The sequence below is a fragment of the Dendrobates tinctorius genome, unplaced genomic scaffold (assembly GCF_039654945.1).
Source record: "Dendrobates tinctorius isolate UK_male_01 unplaced genomic scaffold, ASM3965494v1 ptg000075l, whole genome shotgun sequence".
In the NCBI taxonomy this organism is placed as follows: Eukaryota; Metazoa; Chordata; class Amphibia; order Anura; family Dendrobatidae; genus Dendrobates; species Dendrobates tinctorius.
In genome coordinates, this window is record NW_027361743.1 from 12,967,712 (window position 1) to 12,990,482 (window position 22,771).

The 22,771-nt window shown below is 45.2% G+C and overlaps 1 protein-coding gene across 1 annotated transcript in view; it reads right to left on the minus strand.

Moving 5' to 3' along the window:
• The window catches only part of CUL5 (cullin 5), a 94,002-nt gene that overhangs the window by 40,632 nt on the left and 30,599 nt on the right, over positions 1–22,771 (minus strand). The window contains exons 9-13 of the mRNA XM_073583002.1: positions 13,567–13,697; positions 13,259–13,366; positions 9,701–9,765; positions 4,986–5,118; positions 3,216–3,347 (exon numbers count right to left, since the gene is read on the minus strand). Coding sequence (XP_073439103.1) covers positions 3,216–3,347; positions 4,986–5,118; positions 9,701–9,765; positions 13,259–13,366; positions 13,567–13,697 — 569 coding nt within the window. The remainder of the gene's footprint in view (positions 1–3,215; positions 3,348–4,985; positions 5,119–9,700; positions 9,766–13,258; positions 13,367–13,566; positions 13,698–22,771) is intronic.

The following is a 22,771-nucleotide window of genomic DNA, read 5'->3' on the forward strand; positions in this document are numbered from 1 at the left end:
AAGCAGTCCAGTGCCAGAGGCAGCAAAGCAACCCAAAAACATCAGGGAACCTCCGCCTTGTTTGACTGTAGGGACCGTGTTCTTTTCTTTGAATGCCTCTTTTTTTCTCCTGTAAACTCTATGTTGATGCCTTTGCCCAAAAAGCTCTACTTTTGTATCATCTGACCAGAGAACATTCTTCCAAAATGTTTTAGCCTTTTTCAGGTAAGTTTTGGCAAACTCCAGCCTGGCTTTTTTATGTCTCGGGGGAAGAAGTGGGGTCTTCCTGGGTTTCCTACCATACAGTCCCTTTTCATTCAGACGCCGACAGATAGTACAGGTTGACACTGCTGTACCCTCGGACTGCAGGGCAGCTTGAACTTGTTTGGATGTTAGTTGAGGTTATTTATCCAACATCCGCACAATCATGCGTTGAAATGTCTTGTCAATTTTTCTTTTCCGTCCACATCTAGGGAGGTTAGCCACGGTGCCATGGGCTTTAAACTTCTTGATGACACTGCGCACGGTAGACACAGGAACATTCAGGTCTTTGGAGATGGACTTGTAGCCTTGAGATTGCTCATGCTTCCTCACAATTTGGTTTCTCAAGTCCTCAGACAGTTCTTTGGTCTTCTTTCTTTTCTCCATGCTCAATGTGGTACACACAAGGACACAGGACAGAGGTTGAGTCAACTTTAATCCATGTCAACTGGCTGCAAGTGTGATTTAGTTATTGCCAACACCTGTTAGGTGCCACAGGTAAGTTACAGGTGCTGTTAATTACACAAGTTAGAGAAGCATCACATGATTTTTCGAACAGTGCCAATACTTTTGTCCACCCTCTTTTTTATGTTTGGTGTGGAATTATATCCAATATGGCTTTGGGACAATTCTTTTTGTGTTTTTTTCATTTAAGACAAATTAAATGAAGATAATAATAGCAAAGAATTTGTGTTTGCAATCATTTTCAGGAAGAAACGGAGTATTATCTGACAGAATTGCAGGGGTGTCAATACTTTTGGCCACAACTGTATAGATACTAGACTCCAGGATGCAAGTATCTCATTCAGGCAAAATCGGTGAAGTATTAGAAATACCTTAACAAGAAAAGCTGGGCTCCCCAGAAAGGTAAAGTTTGTAAAGCCACTTCTGTTTTTAGACCTGGAGTTAGTCAGGTTTTGGGTAGTGGACCAGTCATTACTTCCTGACCCGGTTGTCTCTGTGGTCCTCACTCTGTCCAGGTATTGGACTATCATCCATAAACTGGAATACACTACGTGCACTTTAGATGGAGAGAAACTGTCTGAAGACACAGGACCTGTTTGTCTCAGACAACTTGAAAAGGAATCTGTCAGCAGGATTTTGCTATGTAATCTGAGCGCTGCATTATGCAGGAGCAGCACCTCCCACTCCACACTGTACATTGTCAGCAAGCTGCAAATCAGTGGTGGGGGTGGGGTGACACATAAGCCTGACTAACATGCATGAGACACCTAGTCTGGCAGTGATAATTTCCTGCTGCTAAAACACTGATTGTATTGACAATACAGCAGAGTCAGGCTCTCTGTCTCTCTATATTATTCTGCTCCACGTTAAATAACAAAAAGCTGCTGACAGATTCTCGTAAATTGAGGACTGCTCGTCACCAGTTGGTGGTTATTGATGTAAGGTAACACATGATCTTTTTCGGGTGCTTGCTAATATGCCAGCTATATAGAAGATTTTTTTAAAAGAATAGGAGAAGCCCTGTGTGAACAGAACATCTGTCTCTGACTGCATGGATCCTATTTTTGCCTCCCACTAAGCATCTAATCGGCCACAGTGACCACAGATCTGGTAGCCTTGGAATCGTCCAGCAAAATCAACTGTTTGATATGGGTGCTGGCCAGTTTGGGGAGTGCCATGATTTTATGACCTCAGTGGAGTTTTATAATCGTCTCTGGCTTGTCGCCCACAAAATGCGGCCATCAGACTGTAGGCTCTGCGCGGCAGGCTTAAAGAGTGGAGCAGTATGGAACATCGGTAAGCTATTTGCACCTTTATGGGACACGAATTATCGCAGCATCAGGCCTCCTGATGAGCCCTGAAAGGCGAAACGCGTTGAGGCATTAACTATTTGATGGCAGGTGGCGACAAACGCAGATAAGTACCGCTGTTGCAGCTCTGCGTTCCCTATATATTTCTAACAGTGGGACACTGTTGATGGCCTTTATAGTCATTTTTCAATCATCTTTTTGGGCTATGGCTTATTATTGAGTCAATGTAAAAAATGCCTCTCTTGGTTATGAATCTTTTGTACAAGATTTAGGCATTATCTGAACTGAGTTATCCCACTGGGTTGCCTTATGGCTGTCTGCTTTTTTGTGGGACTTCAATATGACCACCTAATGCCATGTGTGTTCTAAATTTATTTTAACCTCTTTTCTTGGGACACAGGGTCCTCTATAGAGTAGGTTTGATCTCTGTTTAGAATTAGGGGTTCCCTTGCATCGGGTAGAAGGGACCACTAGTGGCTGTAGGGTTTGTTAGGGCCCCCAGGGATAGCCATCGTGAGCGGGGGCGCCATAACGTTCCCCCCTTAGGGTGCCAACCTCCGCAGCCAGGCAGGGTACAGCTTAGTAACGAATTAGGGACTCGTAGGGGTCACCTTAGTGTGGGCTATGTTTGAACACTAATTTTCAACTTCTGTCACATGTTTTCTGGTGTGTACCACATTTGTGGTTTTTAAACAATAAAGTATCGTTTTAGGGATTTAATATATGAGTTTATTTGGTTATTGATGTAAGGTAACACATGATCTTTTTCGGGTGCTTGCTAATATGCCAGCTATATAGAAGATTTTTTTAAAAGAATAGGAGAAGCCCTGTGTGAACAGAACATCTGTCTCTGACTGCATGGATCCTATTTTTGCCTCCCACTAAGCAGCTAATCGGCCACAGTGACCACAGATCTGGTAGCCTTGGAATCGTCCAGCAAAATCAACTGTTTGATATGGGTGCTGGCCAGTTTGGGGAGTGCCATGATTTTATGACCTCAGTGGAGTTTTATAATCGTCTCTGGCTTGTCGCCCACAAAATGCGGCCATCAGACTGTAAATCATAAACTGTTCTAATACAGCAGCTCGTAGTTGAGAATAGACACCAGTGATACGTCACACAGAGATTAAACTATAAAACATATCAAGTCTGAAAATTGCCTAAGATATGTATGTAAATTCTGGTACAGTTATCTTTTACCCTGAGCCATTCAACCATGTTCTCTTCAATCTCACTGTCCGCAGAGATGTCCAGGATGAGCCGTCGGGTGAGATGAGCCTTGTGGTATCTCATGAACACATCTTTGTTCTGAACATATTTCAGCACCAGCAGCTGCAAAAAGCAGAAAGAGCAATCGTGGTTACATCTATATAACACAGCAAGAGTCAAAGGCTGCGTTCACACGTGGAGTGTTTGTTGCAGCTTTGATACAGATAATAGAACCCCCTACTTAAAGGGGCGTCATAGCTCCATACAGCACCGTGCCCCCCTCGTGGCATTCACTGCTTCATGCAGCACAGCTTGCAACATTCAGAAGTGGATGGGCTCAGCATTACAGCTCCGTCCTAATTTATAAAAAAAAATGCATCCAAGCTGCATTGCCAGGCACAGGCGCTACTAAACGTGTCAGTGGTGGCAGGGGCCTACTGAAAAATGAAGAGCCATGTGTCTCGTGGCTGATAAATGTTACCTGTGTAAAAGATCGGAGGTATTTTTTGGACAATAGGATGCACCTTGCTGTAAGATGTACCAAAGGTTTAGACAGCAGAAAATAATGAAAAATAGCAATTTTAATGCGCTAAGGGAGACTAGGGAGGTAATAAATCTATTGTTAGCTTCTCTCTGCAGTATATGAATTCCGCACCCTCCGCAGCGCACACATTCCATAGCGCACACATTCCGCACCCTCCGCAGCCCACACATTCCGCACCCTCCGCAGCCCACACATTCCGCACCCTCCGCAGCCCACACATTCCGCAGCCCACACATTTCGCAGCCCACACATTCCGCACCCTCCGCAGCCCACACATTCCGCACCCTCCGCAGCCCACACATTCCGCACCCTCCGCAGCCCACACATTCCGCACCCTCCGCAGCCCACACATTCCGCACCCTCCGCAGCCCACACATTCCGCACCCTCCGCAGCCCACACATTCCGCACCCTCCGCAGCCCACACATTCCGCACCCTCCGCAGCCCACACATTCCGCACCCTCCGCAGCCCACACATTCCGCACCCTCCGCAGCCCACACATTCCGCACCCTCCGCAGCCCACACATTCCGCACCCTCCGCAGCCCACACATTCCGCACCCTCCGCAGCCCGCAACGTACACATTTTGCACCCTCCGCAGCGCACACATTCCGCACCTTCCACCTTCCACATTCCGCACCCTCCGCAGCGTACACATTCCGCTACATCAACATTCACAAGACTCGGCTACATCAACATGCATGCACACACTGACCACACTTTGAAATTCCTTCTAGGTATGTGAATGAGCACACGACCTAAAAGATCCTTCAGCTAGTAACAGTCTGCAAAATCATGGCACCTTTGGGTGATGTGCATGTCCTGGTAGCCTTCTCACCCTCACCGATCCGACCGGTCAGTGACAGGAAAGGGAAGAAAGAACTGTGCCTCTGCCTAGTTTCTCTCAGGCCTCCTTTACACGTCCGTGTTTCCAGTATATGTGGCACCAGTTTTTTACGCATACCACGAGTGCCCATTATAACCTATGCTGCCATGCACATGTCTGTATTTACACGGACTGTATCCCTGCAAACCACACGAAGACCTGTCCATTTTTTCCAGCAGCGCGGATGACGAGGGACAATACAAGCCTATGGGTCTGTGAAAGACCAGTAACTCTGCAGTGTAATTTTCACACACGTATATAGATATACTCCTATAATATATGCAAACACAAATATGTACTGGAATTCCGACAAACACTTCATTGACTCTTACCACTTCCTTGAGCTTTGCCTCAATTTCTTCAGATGTCAGTTTTTTACTGAGAGGTGTTTTTCGTAACAACATATCACAGTAGTTTGCAAGTAATTCTGGACACTTTGATTCGGGCTGTGTTTTCAATCCAACACTATAAAAAAAAAGTAATTTATTTAGTCACATTATAAAGGGTTATGACTCCCATTGTATCTGCAATTCTAACTGTGCACAATCAATGACTGTGCATCAAGAATGGACATGGGACCTCTACTTTAGGCCACAATCAGATGACCATATTGTCTCATACATGAAAAAAGACAAATGTCATTCAAACTAAATGTACGACTGCAGACTTCTCCTATACAATACAATGTATATATATATATAAAAAAAAAAAAAAAAAAAGTGATTCTCGCCCCAAAAGACATGGTGGGTTAGTGTTCTGTCGAAAACAAAGACAGAACATGTACATGAAAAACAAACATCTGAATGAAATCCAAGTACCGTATATACTCGAGTATAAGCCGATCCGAGTATAAGCCGACCCCCCTATTTTTGCCTCAAAAAACTGGTAAAACTTATTGACTTGTGTATAAGCCGAGGGTGCACAGTGAGTGGCCCCCCAGTTATGACGCACAGTGAGTGGCCCCCCAGTTATGACGCACAGTGAGTGGCCCCCCAGTTATGACGCACAGTGAGTGGCCCCCCAGTTATGACGCACAGTGAGTGGCCCCCCAGTTATGACGCACAGTGAGTGGCCCCCCAGTTATGACGCACAGTGAGTGGCCCCCCAGTTATGACGCACAGTGAGTGGCCCCCCAGTTATGACGCACAGTGAGTGGCCCCCCAGTTATGACGCACAGTGAGTGGCCCCCCAGTTATGACGCACAGTGAGTGGCCCCCCAGTTATGACGCACAGTGAGTGGCCCCCAGTTATGACGCACAGTGAGTGGCCCCCAGTTATGACGCACAGTGAGTGGCCCCCAGTTATGACGCACAGTGAGTGGCCCCCAGTTATGACGCACAGTGAGTGGCCCCCAGTTATGACGCACAGTGAGTGGCCCCCAGTTATGATGCACAGTGAGTGGCCCCCAGTTATGATGCACAGTGAGTGGCCCCCAGTTATGATGCACAGTGAGTGGCCCCCAGTTATGATGCACAGTGAGTGGCCCCCAGTTATGATGCACAGTGAGTGGCCCCCAGTTATGATGCACAGTGAGTGGCCCCCAGTTATGATGCACAGTGAGTGGCCCCCAGTTATGATGCACAGTGAGTGGCCCCAGCTTTGCTGCACAGTGAGTGGCCCCAGCTTTGCTGCACAGTGAGTGGCCCCAGCTTTGCTGCACAGTGAGTGGCCCCAGCTTTGCTGCACAGTGAGTGGCCCCAGTTATCTGCACAGTGAGTGGCCCCAGTTATCATGCACAGTGAGTGGCCCCAGCTTTTCTGCACAGTGAGTGGCCCCCAGTTATGATGCACAGTGAGTGGCCCCAGTTATGATGCACAGTGAGTGGCCCCAGTTATGATGCACAGTGAGTGGCCCCAGTTATGCACAGTGAGTGGCCCCAGTTATCTGCACAGTGAGTGGCCCCAGTTATCATGCACAGCGAGTGGCCCCAGCTTTTCTGCACAGTGAGTGGCCCCAGCTATCTGCACAGTGAGTGGCCCCAGCTTTTCTGCACAGTGAGTGGCCCCAGCTTTTCTGCACAGTGAGTGGCCCCAGCTTTGCTGCACAGTGAGTGGCCCCAGCTTTGCTGCACAGTGAGTGGCCCCAGCTTTGCTGCAGTGAGTGGCCCCAGCTTTTCTGCACAGTGAGTGGCCCCAGCTTTTCTGCACAGTGAGTGGCCCCAGTTATCTGCACAGTGAGTGGCCCCAGCTTTTCTGCACAGCGAGTGACCCCAGCTTTTCTGCACAGCGAGTGGCCCCAGTTATCTGCACAGTGAGTGGCCCCAGCTTTTCTGCAAAGTGAGTGGCCCCAGCTTTTCTGCAAAGTGAGTGGCCCCAGCTTTTCTGCACAGTGAGTGGCCCCAGCTTTTCTGCACAGTGAGTGGCCCCAGCTTTTCTGCACAGTGAGTGGCCCCAGCTTTTCTGCACAGTGAGTGGCCCCAGCTTTTCTGCACAGTGAGTGGCCCCAGCTTTTCTGCACAGTGAGTGGCCCCAGCTTTTCTGCACAGTGAGTGGCCCCAGCTTTTCTGCACAGTGAGTGGCCCCAGCTTTTCTGCACAGTGAGTGGCCCCAGCTTTTCTGCACAGTGAGTGGCCCCAGCTTTTCTGCACAGTGAGTGGCCCCAGCTTTTCTGCACAGTGAGTGGCCCCAGCTTTTCTGCACAGTGAGTGGCCCCAGTTATCTGCACAGTGAGTGGCCCCAGCTTTTCTGCACAGTGAGTGGCCCCATCATGTTGCTGCTGCCGCTGCCTCCCTTACAAAAAAACAAAAACCTGTATGCTCACCTCAGTCGCTGCCCCTTGCTCATCAGCGTTGCGCTCTGCAGTGACTGTGCAGGCAGAGAGCGATAGCGCCCTCTGACCTGAATGTCACTGCAGAGGACGCAAGACAGCAGAGCGCAGGGACAGGTGACTATGCCTCCCCCCCCCCCCCCCGCGTTCACACTCACCGGGTCCTGGCGCTTGTCTCTGCAGCTCCCCTGCTTGTTGTTCCATGTTGTCGGCGCTGCTCTCATCCTGGTTCAGCGGTCACGTGGTACCCGTTCATTAAATATGCGCATATTTAATGAGCGGGTACCATTTGACAGCTGAAGCAGGAAGAGAGCAGCGCCAACAACATGGAGCAAGCAGGGGAGCTGCAAAGAAGGGTGAGTATGATCTGACACCCCCGCTCCCCCTCCCCTGCTGATCCCCCCCGTATATGACTCGTGTATAAGCCGAGAGGGGGACTTTCAGCCCCAAAAAATGGGCTGAAAATCTCGGCTTATACACGAGTATATACGGTATTACAAATTCCTATTTATACACAGCTTATCAACAAAAACTTCAGTACTGAAGGCTACGACTCTGATTTATAGAGACCGGTGAGTTTCTTGCCAGTCTTGATGAGGAAGTGTGTACGAGTTATGCTCTTATTTTATTAAGAGGCGCATGCTTCTTAATAAATTAGGAGCGCTCAACCAGTGGCATTTGCCACCGTGCACCACGCCAGAATTCTTAAGGCCCCGTCACACTGAGCGACTTACCAGCGATCCCAACACCGATATCAAGGTGTCAGGATCGCTAGTAAGTCGCTATGTGATCGCTGGTGAGCTGTCACACAGACAGCTTCACCAGCGATCACCACAGCGATGCCGAGCGCCCGACATCGCTGGCCATCCCTGTAAAAAATAGAATCAAAATAAAAAATATTGTTATTCTCACCTTCTGTTCAGCCATCCTGCCTCTCTCCACGCGCCGGTCCCAGTGATCATTTGCGAGAATGACCGCGAGATGTCACGGTCTCGAGGGATAACAAAGTCTCGCGGTCATTCGTGCAAAGGATCACTGGGACCGGGAGCGTGGAGAGAGGCAGGATGGCTGAACGGGACGTCGCAAGGTGAGAATAACTAGATTTTTTATTTTTTTTTTACACCTGATCGCTGGTATCCCGCGTGTCACACGCAGCGATGCGTGCTGGCCAGCGGGAGACCAGCGACCAAAGAAATGTCCAGAGGTTTCTTCCGCGATCAGCGATACCGGCAGGGGGGCCGCTCGCTGATCGCTGTCACACACAGCGATCTCGCTGGTGAGATCGCTGTTACGTCACAAAAGTTGTGACTCAGCAGCGATCTCGCTACCGAGATCGCTTAGTGTGACGGGGCCTTTACTCCAGTATGTGACTGGAATAAAATTTCCAGTGTTAGGAATGCCACAGCGCGTCATGAATTAAAAGAGCTGTGGCGCCCTGCTCTCGTCCTGCCCCAGCTCTTCACATTTTGGGTTAAGCTGGCATGACTATGCCAAAAGTCACAACATTTTTGAGACTTTTCAAAGCGATTTACGCCAGAATTCTGATGAAATCACTTTATTGAATCAGGGCAATGTGTACAGCCAGTTGTCTCTTGCTTGAGCAGGACAACTTATGCGACTGGCACTTTGTACTGTGTTATTGATAAGCCTCCATGAAAGGGGTTGTCCGGGCTTTTCACATATTCTCAGTGCATATCTGGGCTGCAGAATGCTGACAATAAGTAATTTGCCTTCTGTGGCCAGTTTGCAGGGTTTGCTAGATATCATCTCTTGCTTGTAAGAAAAACGTCCAGGGGGGTGTGTTCTGGCATTGAAATGAGAACTGATCGTTTCCTCCTCACTGGTTTCACTTTCCATAGATCACTGTTCAGCGTGTGTCTGGGGGAGGAGCAGCTGTGTGGTCCTGTTCTCTGCACTGAGGCTGCTAGAGGGGGAGGATTTTTAACTGTGTGAGGAGGGCTTGTTCATGTGGACGAGAAGGGCCTGTTGCTATGGAGGGTGGGGTTGTTGCTATAGAGGGCAGGTTTTTAGTAGAGTAGGAGGAAACGACCAGTTCTCATTTCAATGCCAGAACAACCCACCCTGGATGTTTTTCTTACAAGCAAAAGAGGATATCTAACAAACCCTGGAAACTGGCCACAGAAGATAAATTACATATTGTCATAATTCTGCAGCCCAGGTATGCACTGAGATTATGTGAAAAGCCCGGACAACCCCTTCAATGATTTTATTCTTCATAGCCAAATCACAATTTTGTTGAATTTCAGCTGGAACATATTACCCTTTCTGCTTTAGCGGCAGTTCCAGCTTAAATATAGTAGCATCATTCACAACGGCCTTGTATGCCTGCAAATGGATGAAATAAAAGCAAATCAATGAAAATAAAGAACAAGAGAAGCCAACAAGACTTCACTGTCTCATTACACTTTTTACATTTATTACGCATTATTTTCTAGTACTCATAGGTGCAAAGGTGCGTCTACTGAACTGCATAGGAGCTGATCTGCAATACCTGAGGAACAATCACTACACAGTGTACAGAGCTTAGCTATTCCACCACAATACACCGTTTCCAGTCATCACTGTAGCAGACAGTGGAGGTGCTGTGTGTTCAACCTCAATTAATCCGATAATGATGACCTATCCTAAGTGTAGGTCATCAATATCTCAGTAGTGGAAATCCAGAGCAGGAAGTCTGCATAGTGATGATTCAACCAATAGCCATAGAGCAGGAAGTCTGTACACTAATTATTCAACCAATAGCCACAGAGCAGGAAGTTTGTGCATTGATGATTCAGCCAATAACCACAGAGCAGAAAGTCTGTGCATTGATGATTCAGCCAAAAACCACAGAGCAGGAAGTCTGTGCATTGATGATTCAACCAATAGCCACAGAGCAGAAAGTCTGTGCATTGATTATTCAGCCAATAACCACAGAGCATGAAGTCTGTGCATTGATGATTCAACCAATAACCACAGAGCATGAAGTCTGTGCATTGATGATTCAACCAATAGCCACAGAGCAGGAAGTCTGTGCACTGATGATTCAGCCAATAACCACAGAACAGGAAGTCTGTGCATTGATGATTCAACCAATAGCCACAGAGAAGGAAGTCTGTGCATTGATGATTCAGCCAATAACCACAGAGCAAGAAGTCTGTGCATTGATGATTCAGCCAATAACCACAGAGCAGGAAGTCTGTGCATTGATGATTCAGCCAAAAACCACAGAGCAGAAGTCTGTGCATTGATGATTCAACCAATAGCCACAGAGCAGAAAGTCTGTGCATTGATGATTCAGCCAAAAACCACAGAGCAGGAAGTCTGTGCATTGATGATTCAACCAATAGCCACAGAGCAGAAAGTCTGTGCATTGATTATTCAGCCAATAACCACAGAGCATGAAGTCTGTGCATTGATGATTCAACCAATAACCACAGAGCAGAAAGTCTGTGCATTGATTATTCAGCCAATAACCACAGAGCAGGAAGTCTGTGCATTGAGGATTCAGCCAATAACCACAGAGCAGAAAGTCTGTGCATTGATGATTCAACCAATAACCACAGAGCAGGAAGACTGTATAGTGATGATTCAGCCAAAAACCACCGAGCATGAAGTCTGTGCATTGATGATTCAACCAATAGCCACAGAGCAGGAAGTCTGTGCATTGATGATTCAGCCAATAACCACAGAGCAGGAAGTCTGTGCATTGATGATTCCGCCAATAACCACAGAGCAGGAAGTCTGTGCATTGATGATTCAACCAATAGTCACAGAGCAGGAAGACTGTAGAGAGGATTCAACCAATAATAGCCAGAGCAGGAAGTGATGTCAGAGAAGGGGGAAGCATTTTGGTAATCACTCAATAACTAACTTAATAAAAAGCAGCACCACTTGTTGCTCATGTTGTTGTGGGCTAAAGTGTACACATTAGGGTGACCGGATCTCATATGGGGGGGAAAAAAATGTCAGAATCTTGTTCGTCTGGACCCCACAAAACGATTCCCCTTTCCAGATATTGAGAGAGCCAAAATTTGAGCTCGATCAAACGACGTTAACCCGTGCCGCTCGTCGCTCAAAGTTTGAAAAAATCCAAATTGAGGTATTTTAAGATTTAGGTATTTTGCATAGTCTGTTAGACTATAAAGAATGTGACAACAACATTGCAGAAATAGCCCTGACCAAATTTTCGAACCATTTGTGGTATTTGAATGCAGAGTTGGTGGGATTATCGTTTTTTGATCCCACCATTACAGACAATGAAAAGTTGTTAATGGCTAATAAATTGCTCAGTAGCACAGATGAACCATCAGAGCACGCTAACCTACATGAGTTGATAATTTTACATAGTTATCTAATCTATTCTAGAGCTTTTGTTAAAGTAGTTTTTGAAACGTCAGAATATAATGCTCGGCATTTGCTTACAACTTGCAGGACATATTGCTTTTGTTCTTCATCTTTTGTCAGAAGGTCGTTAAAGTCGGTTACTTCCTACCTCTTTTAATTTTTCTTTCCTAACTTTTGGATTTACAACCCTAGCGTGCTCTGATGGTTCATCTGTGCTACTGAGCAATTTATTAGCCATTAACAACTTTTCATTGTCTGTAATGGTGGGATCAAAAAACGATAATCCCACCAACTCTGCATTCAAATACCACAAATGGTTCGAAAATTTGGTCAGGGCTATTTCTGCAATGTTGTTGTCACATTCTTTATAGTCTAACAGACTATGCAAAATACCTAAATCTTAAAATACCTCAATTTGGATTTTTTCAAACTTTCAGCGACGAGCGGCACGGGTTAACGTCGTTTGATCGAGCTCAAATTTTGGCTCTCTCAATATCTGGAAAGGGGAATCGTTTTGTGGGGTCCAGACGGACAAAATTCCGACATCGATTTTTTGCGGTCACCCTAGTACACATTCAAACATATGGGGACCAGACAAAATTTGCAGTTCTGGTATGTTAATGGACCCCAGTAGGTATATTTGACAAATTATAAAATTGCTTCATACTCAAAATATGACCACATATAAATACTATACAAAATGTCTCTGTTGATTGGAAAACCCACATGAACTACTCTCTCTTACAGGAGAATCCTCCATTATGGCTGATGCGTGTTAATGGGGTTGTCCACTACTCTGAAAACCCCTTCTCAATCACTGTATTTCGCCCATGTAAAATAATAACAGCAATTCTCAATACCGATGCAGACACAGTTCCAGCAATGTCGGGTGCATGGTCTCTCGGGGCCCTGCACTCAATCAGCGGCTGCTTCATTTTCTTTGGAAGAAACTGACAACTGGAAGACGTAAGAGCTACTTCTGTCTCAGTCTTCCTCTGGATGTCAGTTTTGTCTGAAGGAGGCGAGTGAAGCAGCTGCTGAATGACGACAGTGCTCCCTTGACATTATGATACGCGAGCCCTGAGATACCAGGTGGCGACATAATTGGAGTGGTGCCTGGACTGGATGCAAGTATAATAGTTATTATTTTACATGGGAAAGATATAGTGATTGCGAAGGAGTTGCCCTAGTAGTTGACAAAAACTTTAAAGCCGCGTATAAGGTTGCCATTTTTACTGAACACATAGTGCAGTGCCTTGTCCATAATTTAAGGATGATGTAGTTTATAGTCTATGACGGTCATTTCTTTTATCCATTTACACCAATGTGATTTGTTCTGCTTATATCACTACATATGTAACCTTGGCCTCCCTTTAAGATTTTGTTTTGCGGATATGATTGTATTCTAAATCTTTGTAAAACGACATTAACAAATTACAGCTTTAAAAAAATTACACAGAAATAAATAAAAATAAATAAATAAAAAACTTGCCTTGTCCCGAGCTGTGAGAAACCTTGGATCATCTTGAAAAGCTTCTTTAACTAATTTGCTAAATCTATTAAACAACGTGAGTAATTGTTCTACGTATTTCTCTGAATCCTTGTAAAGACACAAGAGGAAAAATAACAGAAAATGAAAATAATCCACTACTGAATTATTCCGCAGTCACTCATTTATGGTTTTAGCCAGCTTCTCTATAATATGGTTCTACAATAAGCTCCTTTCTGTGTCTGTAATTTCATATTTTCTATAACCTTACCATCACGGGAATCCGTGCTGGGTAAAGGAAGGATACTTACAGTAGTAATGGTTTCTGCAGCTGCCACCATGTCCGCTAATCCAGCGCTCACAATGTGTTCTTCCAAGTCCTTTAACATTGGCTCAATCCCATTAGGAACTTTATCCATCAATGAAAACATTAAATGTAATTCTAAGAAGGAAACAAAGAAAACTCATCGTATGTGTCACACTGCTATGTTCACATAAAACCATCATTAAATAGTGTAGTATGCAATATATAGTCATGATATGCCTCCCCTCTAGCACCCCTCCAATCTATCCTAAATTCTGCTACCCGACTATTACCCAGCCTCCCCCCTATGCCAGGCCCTTCACTGGCTTCCTATTGTCCAGAGGCTCCAGTTCAAAACCCTAACCATGACATACAAAGCCATCCACAACCTGTCTCCTCTACATCTGTGAAATGGTCTCCCGGTACTTACCTACACGCAACCTCCGATCCTCTCAAGATCTCCTTCTCTACTCCCCTCTTATCTCTTATTCCCACAACCGCATACAAGACTTCTCCCGTGCTTCCCCCATACCCTGGAGCTGTCTGCCGCAACACATCAGACTCTCGCCTACCACGGAAACCGTCAAAAGGATCCTGAAGACCCACCTGTTCCGTCAAGCCTACAACCTGCAGTGATCCTCGGTCTACTGAACCACAGCATGACCTGCTCTACCCTCTCCTACTGTATCCTCACCCATCCCCTATTGACTGTGAGCCCTCGCTGGCAGGGTCCTCTTTCCCTCTGTACTTGTGTGTGCCTTGTATTGCTCATGTTTATTGCACTTATCTATGTCTGCCCCTTTTTCACATGTAAAACACCATGGAATAAATGGAGCTATAAAAATCAATAATATTATTATTACGGACGGATACCAGTGCATCGAGAACATCATGAAAAGATGTTCATGTAAAAACAAAAAGGTATAATACCCATAAAAAGGGAATGTAAAACAGGCACAGTGTTTTTTTGTTGTTTTTTTTATAGGTTTTACACCTTTGTATCATGCAGTCCATATTTCATGTCTGCTTATCAGCTATGACAGTCTTGTGTCTAACATGTCTTATCAATTGTTAAATTATTTCTTAATAGATTTGATTTTATGTGTATATATTTGTACCTTGCACTTACTCTCTACAGGTTTTGTTTCTGCTTTAGGCGCAGTCTGGCCTTCTTACTTTTAAGGGGGTTTTACACTAAGCAATATCGCTAGCAATATCGCTAAAACGTCACTGGTTTTGTGACGTTATAGCGATATTGCTAGCGATATCGCTATGTGTGATACTTACCAACGACTGGCTCCCCCGCTGTCCATCGCTGATCGCGCGAGAATGTCCGGCTCCATTTCTCGTCGTCTGCTTCCTGCTGTGACGTCCAGCGACGCGTGGAGGCGGGCGGGAGGACGCAGGATCGCTGTGTGTGAATGGTAAGTATCGTGCGCTGCGTCGCTGCTGCATCGCTGTGAGATCTTTCTGTATGAAAGCTCACTAGCGATCATTTAGCGATGCACCAGCGATCCTGACCGGGTCGGATCGCTGGTTGGATCGCTGGTGCATCGCTAAATGTAAAAGGGCCTTTAGGCTCTTTCTACATATATACACAGTTAAACTGATTTTTACAGAGTGGAGGACAAGGCTAGCTTTCAGTAGGCGTCTGATGGGAGCCATTTAAATGCTTATACAGCAGAAATAAAGGCTAGCACAAACATACTGGGAAAAAAAAAATCCAAGTGCGGTGAAATTATATTACGGAGTTTAATTGATCGAGTTAATGAATTTTATATTTTGATGGACTTTTACAGATGCGGAAATACCAAATATCTATTTTTAATGAGGGAATAGTGGGGGTGCTTTAATTTTTCAAAACTTTTTTTAGTCTCCCTATGTGACTTGAAACGGCAATCGTCTGATCACTTGGACTACATACAGAAATACCGGAGCTTGCAGCATATGGTAAAAATCATGGTCTCCTGTGAACACGAACCATAGGCTGGGTTCTCATAGGAGGAGGTTTTTGAGGTAAAGGATGAGCAGTCTAGGCTGAAGTATGCCACTGAGCTAGGGAGGGCTGAAAGACTCTTAAGGACAAGTTAAGAAAGGATTGAAAAGATTTGGGAACGCTTATACGCCAGAGATCATCTGTGGTTCAAGAAAGCCAATGAGGCGAAGGAGAAATAGGATCAGTCTTTTCTCTGAACGGACTTGGGCTAGGTTCACATTGCGTTAATGCAGTCTGTTCAACGCATAGCGCTGACGGACTGCATTAACGCTACTGTCATTTTGTGATCACGTTTAGCAATCAAGTTAGCGCAGCTTCCCTGTCTGTGTTAAAAAGCAGAAAGAACAATGCAAAAAGTTTTTAGGATCACCACACAAGATACCAATATATATAGCAAAAAAAAGTTTATTGTTTACAGAGCCAAAAACACCACACACAATTTAAAAACACTTAAAGTTTAAAGGGACTGAAACAAATGTAGTCCCCACAATCTATGGTAGTCATAATAATAATATAGCCACTAGCCGCTTAGTAATTGAATAACACACAAGAAAATACAGAATGATGCAGGTTTGCTGCTAATATAGGCCCCCTAATATCGGAGGTAGATACAAATTTCTTAGTGGGACAGAAAAAAATATTAGTAACCAGCCCACAAATCAGGACCTAGTATGTGATGGACTCCTAAGCACCAGGGCTGTGGAGTCGGTAAGCCAAACCTGCGACTCCGACTCCTCAATTTCCCTTACACCGACTCCGACTCCAACTCCAACTCCGACTCCACGACTCCCACACATATTGCTTATATTTAAGTGAAAAATTTATTGTAGTACAATGTGAACCTCAGACATTTAATCATTTTTATGATCCAATAATCAAGATATTTAGATAGAACAGAATATATATTGGTGTACTACCCGGTTTTCATTCTTTTTGATACAGATAATCCTGAATGCTATCTATGTGTTTTCAACTCTGCAAGCTTATACCTGGTAACCAGCTTTTCCAATCTCTGCTCTGAATCCACTCCTGTGTCTCCATTCAATGTCAGCAAGCAGTTAATCCTGAATGCTATCTATGTGTTTTCAACTCTGCAAGCTTATATCTGGTATATAGTTTTTTTTCAACTTACTCTGCTTGTCCCCTTATGTTGTGAGGTCAAGAAACTTTTCAAAGTGCTTTATGATCCATGTAGTGCTGGACATGTGTTTATTTGACCACAACATTTTATTGGGTCCTGGTGTCTCAATTTAGTGTGATTGATTAACGAGAAGAGAGAGCCAAAAAAAAACAAAAAAAAAAAACTTAGCCTTAACCTCCTATATATTCAGACATAGCTAGGGGGAGCATTTATGCAGGGGTGGCATTTATGCACATGTAATCGAAGTACATGTATCAAAGTACTTCTGGCAGTTATAACATGGCAGTTAGACAGGCCAGGAGACAGGTAAGACATTTATATACATCTACTCCCTGTACATTTGGAGTACAACAAATATATACCATATGCATTTGTGTAATGTATATCCTGGCCGCTGCATTCACACACATCCACCGCCCTGGCATTAACTCTCCACACTCCATCCATATTGGCCCCTCGCTTCTTTCCTCTCCTATGTATAGCACTCACGCTCTTTTCACATTGTTAAATTGCACAGATCCAGGCAGTCCCACCATTCAACACCAGAGACGCTCTCACAAATCACTTAACCATCTGCTCACTCTTTCTATCCTCCTTCTCCTAGTCGCAGGAGTCATTGCTCCCAACCCTGGTCCCCCATGTTATAGAAAGTCAAACCCCCCCACTGCTACACTCAGAAACCCCTCTAATCTTATTAATATTCCATGCATGCCATCTGTCTCTCTTAATTGTGCACTTTGGAATTCTCGCTCAGTGTGTAACAAACTCTCCTTCATTCATGACTTCTTCCTTTTTAATTCTCTTAACCTCCTGGCTCTTACTGAAACCTGGATCCAGCAGTCAGATACTACCGCTGCTGCTGCTCTTTCATACAGGGGGCTACACTTCTCTCATACCCCAAGATCAGACAATAGAGCTGGTGGAGGCGTTGGTCTGCTCCTATCACCAAAATGTACCTTTCAGGTTATCCCTCAAGTACCCTCACTTGTCTTCCCTTCTTTTGAGGTCCATGCCGTCAGACTCTACACCCCCTTCTCCATGAAAGTGGCGGTGGTGTATAGTCCTCCCGGCCCCTCCCATCAGTTCCTGGATCATTTTGCCACTTGGCTTCCACATTTTCTCTCCTGTGACATCCCTACCCTCATCATGGGAGATTTCAACATCCCCATTGCTCTTCCCCTCTCCCCATCTGCTACTCACCTTTTATCTCTAACCTCCTCATTTGGCCTTTCGCAGCTTACTAATTCTCCAACGCATGAAGACGGAAACTCCCTCGACTTGGTCTTCTCTCGGCTTTGTGCAGTGGATGATTTTGCAAACTCCCCTCTCCCGCTCTCTGACCACAATCTTCTTTCATTCTCTATAAAGAACTGCCAGGCTGCTCAGGTCACCCCCACTGTCCAGACTTATAGAAACATACAGGCCATTAACACCCAGAAACTTCTGAAGAACTTGCAGTCTTCATTGGCCCCTATCTCCTCCCTCTCATGTCCTGATTCTGCATTGAAGCATTACAATGAAACACTTCAAAGTGCCCTGGATGAATTTGCACCCCCTATAAATAGAACACCACAACACAGACGGCGACAACCCTGGCACACGGTGCAAACACGTTTCCTGCAGCGGTGCTCCAGGTGCGCCGAACGTCTGTGGAGAAAATCCAATCTACACGAAGATTTCATCCATTTTAAGTTTATGCTTAGAACATACAACACTGCCCTTCACCTCTCCAAACAAACCTATTTCAACACCCTCATCACCTCACTGTCCAATAACCCGAAACGTCTCTTTGACACTTTTCATTCTCTACTCAATCCAAGAGTACAGGCCCCAACCACGGAGCTCCGAGCTGACGATCTGGCCAATTACTTCAAAGAAAAAATTGACCAGATCCGACAGGAAATTATCTCCAAATCCCCTCATACCATGCACTGTCCTCCCTCCCCCACTGCATCTAACTCACTCTCTGATTTTGAACCAGTCACAGAAGAAGAAGTAAGCAGGCTCCTTGCATCTTCTCGCCCAACTACTTGCACCAGTGACCCATTTCCGTCACATCTCCTCCAGTCCCTTTCCCCTGCTGTCACCCCTCACCTAACTAAAATATTTAACCTCTCTCTCTCTTCTGGTATTTTTCCCTTTTCATTTAAGCATGCCATCATACATCCACTACTTAAAAAACCATCCCTCGACCAAAACTGTACCGCTAACTATAGACCTGTCTCTAATTTTCCCTTCATCTCTAAACTCCTGGAACGCCTGGTCCACTCCCGTCTTATCCGCTATCTCTCAGAAAACTCTGTTCTTGACCCTCTCCAATCCGGTTTCCGCTCTTTACACTCCACTGAAACTGCCCTCACTAAAGTCTCTAATGATCTGCTAACAGCTAAATCAAATGGTCATTACTTCATGCTAATTCTCTTGGATCTCTCTGCAGCATTCGACACTGTGGATCATCAGCTCCTCCTCACTATGCTCCGTTCCATTGGCCTCAAGGACACCGTTCTCTCCTGGTTCTCCTCCTATCTCTCCGACCGCTCCTTTACTGTTTCTTTTGCCGGTTCCTCCTCCTCTCACCTTCCCCTTACTGTTGGGGTTCCTCAAGGATCGGTTCTAGGCCCCCTCCTCTTCTCCTTGTACACTGCCCGTATTGGTCAAACAATCAATAGATTTGGTTTCCAGTACCATCTCTATGCTGATGACACCCAATTATACGCTTCTTCTCCTGACATCACGCCAGCCTTTCTAGAAAACACTGGCGATTGTCTAAACGCTGTGTCTATTATCATGTCCTCACTATATCTGAAACTGAACCTGTCAAAGACTGAACTCCTGGTGTTTCCTCCCGCTACTAATGCACCTATACCCGACATTGCTATTTCTGTGTGTGGTTCCACTATTACTCCCCAGAAACATGCCCGCTGTCTTGGGGTCATACTTGATTCCGAGCTTTCCTTTGCCCCCCCCATTCGATCACTGGCTCGCTCTTGTCATCTGCACCTCAAAAACATTTCTAGAATTCGACCTTTTCTTACTTTTGACTCTGCAAAAACTCTTACTGTTTCTCTCTCGACTATTGTAACTCTCTTCTAATCGGTCTCCCTCTTACCAAACTCTCCCCTCTCCAATCTGTCTTGAATGCTGCAGCCAAGATCATATTCCTCGCCAATCGTTACACCGATGCCTCTACCTTGTGCCAGTCATTACACTGGCTACCCATCCACTCCAGAATTCAGTATAAACTTATTACCCTCACCCACAAAGCCCTCCATGGCTCAGCACCACCCTACATCTCCTCCCTTGTTTCAGTATACCACCCTACCCGCGCCCTCCGTTCTGCTGATGACCTGAGGTTAGTATCCTCAATAGTCAGAACCTCCCACTCCCGTCTCCAAGACTTTACACGTGCCACGCCAATTCTTTGGAATGCACTTCCCAGGTCAATACGATTAGTCCCCAATCCCCACAATTTTAAGCGTGTCCTGAAAACGCATTTATTCAGACTGGCCTATCGCCTCAACACATTAACCTAACCTATCCCTGTGTGGCAGAGCCAAAAGTTTTACCATAACCAGGTTCCCAGCATCATGTTCCCACATGCTTTATGCATCCATTAGCCCTCTGTGTCTATACTGTTACACACTTAACATTATGGCTGGTCCATACAATCAGAGCAACTGTTACCACCCACCTTTCGTGTCTACCTCTTTCCTCATAGACTGTAAGCTTGCGAGCAGGGCCCTCATTCCTCTTGGTATTTGTTATAATCTACTGTATGTGATTATTGTTATGCTGTAATGTCTATTGTCTGTACAAATCCCCTCTGAAATGTAAAGTGCTGCGGAATATGTCGGCGCTATAAAAATAAAATTTATTATTATTATACGATATGGATAGACAGATATGGATAAATGGATAGATAGAGCAGATTTCTAATCTGCTTTTGCTATTGAAAACATTATCTATGAGCTCAAAAACCTTTCAGGTGATGCAGTTTTTTAAAAAGATGATGAGCTTTTGCAGCTGAAAATGTATCCTCAAAAAACACAGGAAAAACGCTGTGTGTGAATGTAGCCTTAGATCAGGAATATTACAGCCATTTATAGGACATTTCATAACTTTCCCAAACTCCTATGAAAAAATATTCAGCACATCCTGCATTGAATTACTGTACCCAATTTATTATATATTTTAGGAGTCGGAGTCGGTCCATTTTATACCGACTCCAACTCCAACTCCGACTCCACCAAAATGAGCACCGACTTCGACTCCACGACTCCGACTCCACAGCCCTGCTAAGCACTAAAGGAAAAGGTATGTAACACAATACAGAGAACCATTCCTGAGTCTGCAAACAGTCAGCAGAATGATACATCACCGCAGACCAGTCCAGTTACTTAGAAGTCATAGTCGCCCCGTCACCCAAATGCAGCATTCAGACAGGCAGGCAAAGTGGCATAGAAGGACCCAAGCGTTCCGACACTCAAGGTGTCTTTTTCAAGGTGAGTGTAACCGGTTCTGTTAACCCCAACTATTTAAATACAAATCATTAAGAATACATTTTTACCAGCTGGTGGCTGTCGGCAGGAGAGCGGCATGAGGCGGCATGATGGCGCGCGGTGAACTACCCAGGAAGGCTCACCCATCGGGGTCAGAGTATCCAGAGCGCCTGCGCAGCCAGTGTCTCATAAAGTGTAAGGCGCTTGCGCAACAAACAATGCAATGCACCTGCGCAATCAAAATAACTCACAAAGGGTTTTACAAAAGTGCCTGACGCTTGCGCAGAGGATAGCCAACAAAGGCTCAGAGTTATCATCAGCATAGCAGACTAATGCTCATGCCTAAATAACCTCTAAGGTGGTTCTGAACAAATGGGTAGATTCATAGGATCCATGAACCCTATAGGAATGAATATCACAGAATAAAGGTTTATCAGACCTTCTTTTATAGCCCAGGAAAGAGGTAATGGGAAGACTTCTTCTCGATTTGATCCAACTTACCTCTGTGTTCTAATGGTGGACGCTCTTGCCATTTGGCCACTCAGGAATGGTTCTCTGTATTGTGTTACATACCTTTTCCTTTAGTGCTTAGGAGTTCATCACATACTAGGGTCCTGATTTGTGCGCTGGTTACTAATATTTTTTCTGTCCCGCTAAGAAATTTGTATCTACCTCCGATATTAGGGGGCCTATATTAGCAGAATACCTGCATCATTCTGTATTTTCTTGTGTGTTATTCAATTATTAAGCGGCTAGTGGCTATATTATTATTATGACCACCATAGATTGTGGGGACTACATTTCTTTCAGTCCCTTTAAACTTTTTTTTTTTAAGTGTTTTTGGCTCTGTAAACAATAAACTAATTTTTTGCTATATATATTGGTATCTTGTGTGGTGATCCTAAAAACTTTTTGCATTGTTCTTTCTACTTTTTAATATAAATTTTTTGCATGCTATTTAGTGATCCCAGTGGGGCTTATTTCCCCTATCATTTAATGATGGTGCCCGCTTAACTATTTTATATATGCTTCCCTGTCTGTGCTAGCGGTGACGGACCCCCGAACACTGCAGCCCGCGTCCGCGGGTCCGTCACAGAATGACGGCACATCGAGAACGCATGCCGATTATGGCATGCGTTAGCGATGGGCTACATAAAGGCGGTCTATGGCTGCACTAACGCATCCGTTACATAGCATTTGTGCCGCTATGTAACAGATGCAGTCAGCGCATTGCCATCAGCGCAATGTGAACCCAGCCTTAGGCAGTTTCATCCAAAGACAAGATGAAGGGTTTACCTCTTAAATGGAGAGGATAGAAAACAACTTATCGTGGTCCAGGAAATAAGTAAAAATGTTGCGCCAACTAGCAATTCAACCATGGCCCTGGACCAGGTATGGAGACGCAAAAAGCCCCATAAAGAAAACACCAGGTGGGCAGCCAGTGAACGAAGAGGGAAAAGTCCTGTACATGTCCTGTCTATGGAACAGCTGACTAGATACCGCTGGCCCAACAACAGCAAAAAAACTCAAGCAACATAGTACTGCTCCACTGGGAAGGCATCCACTTACTTACCCA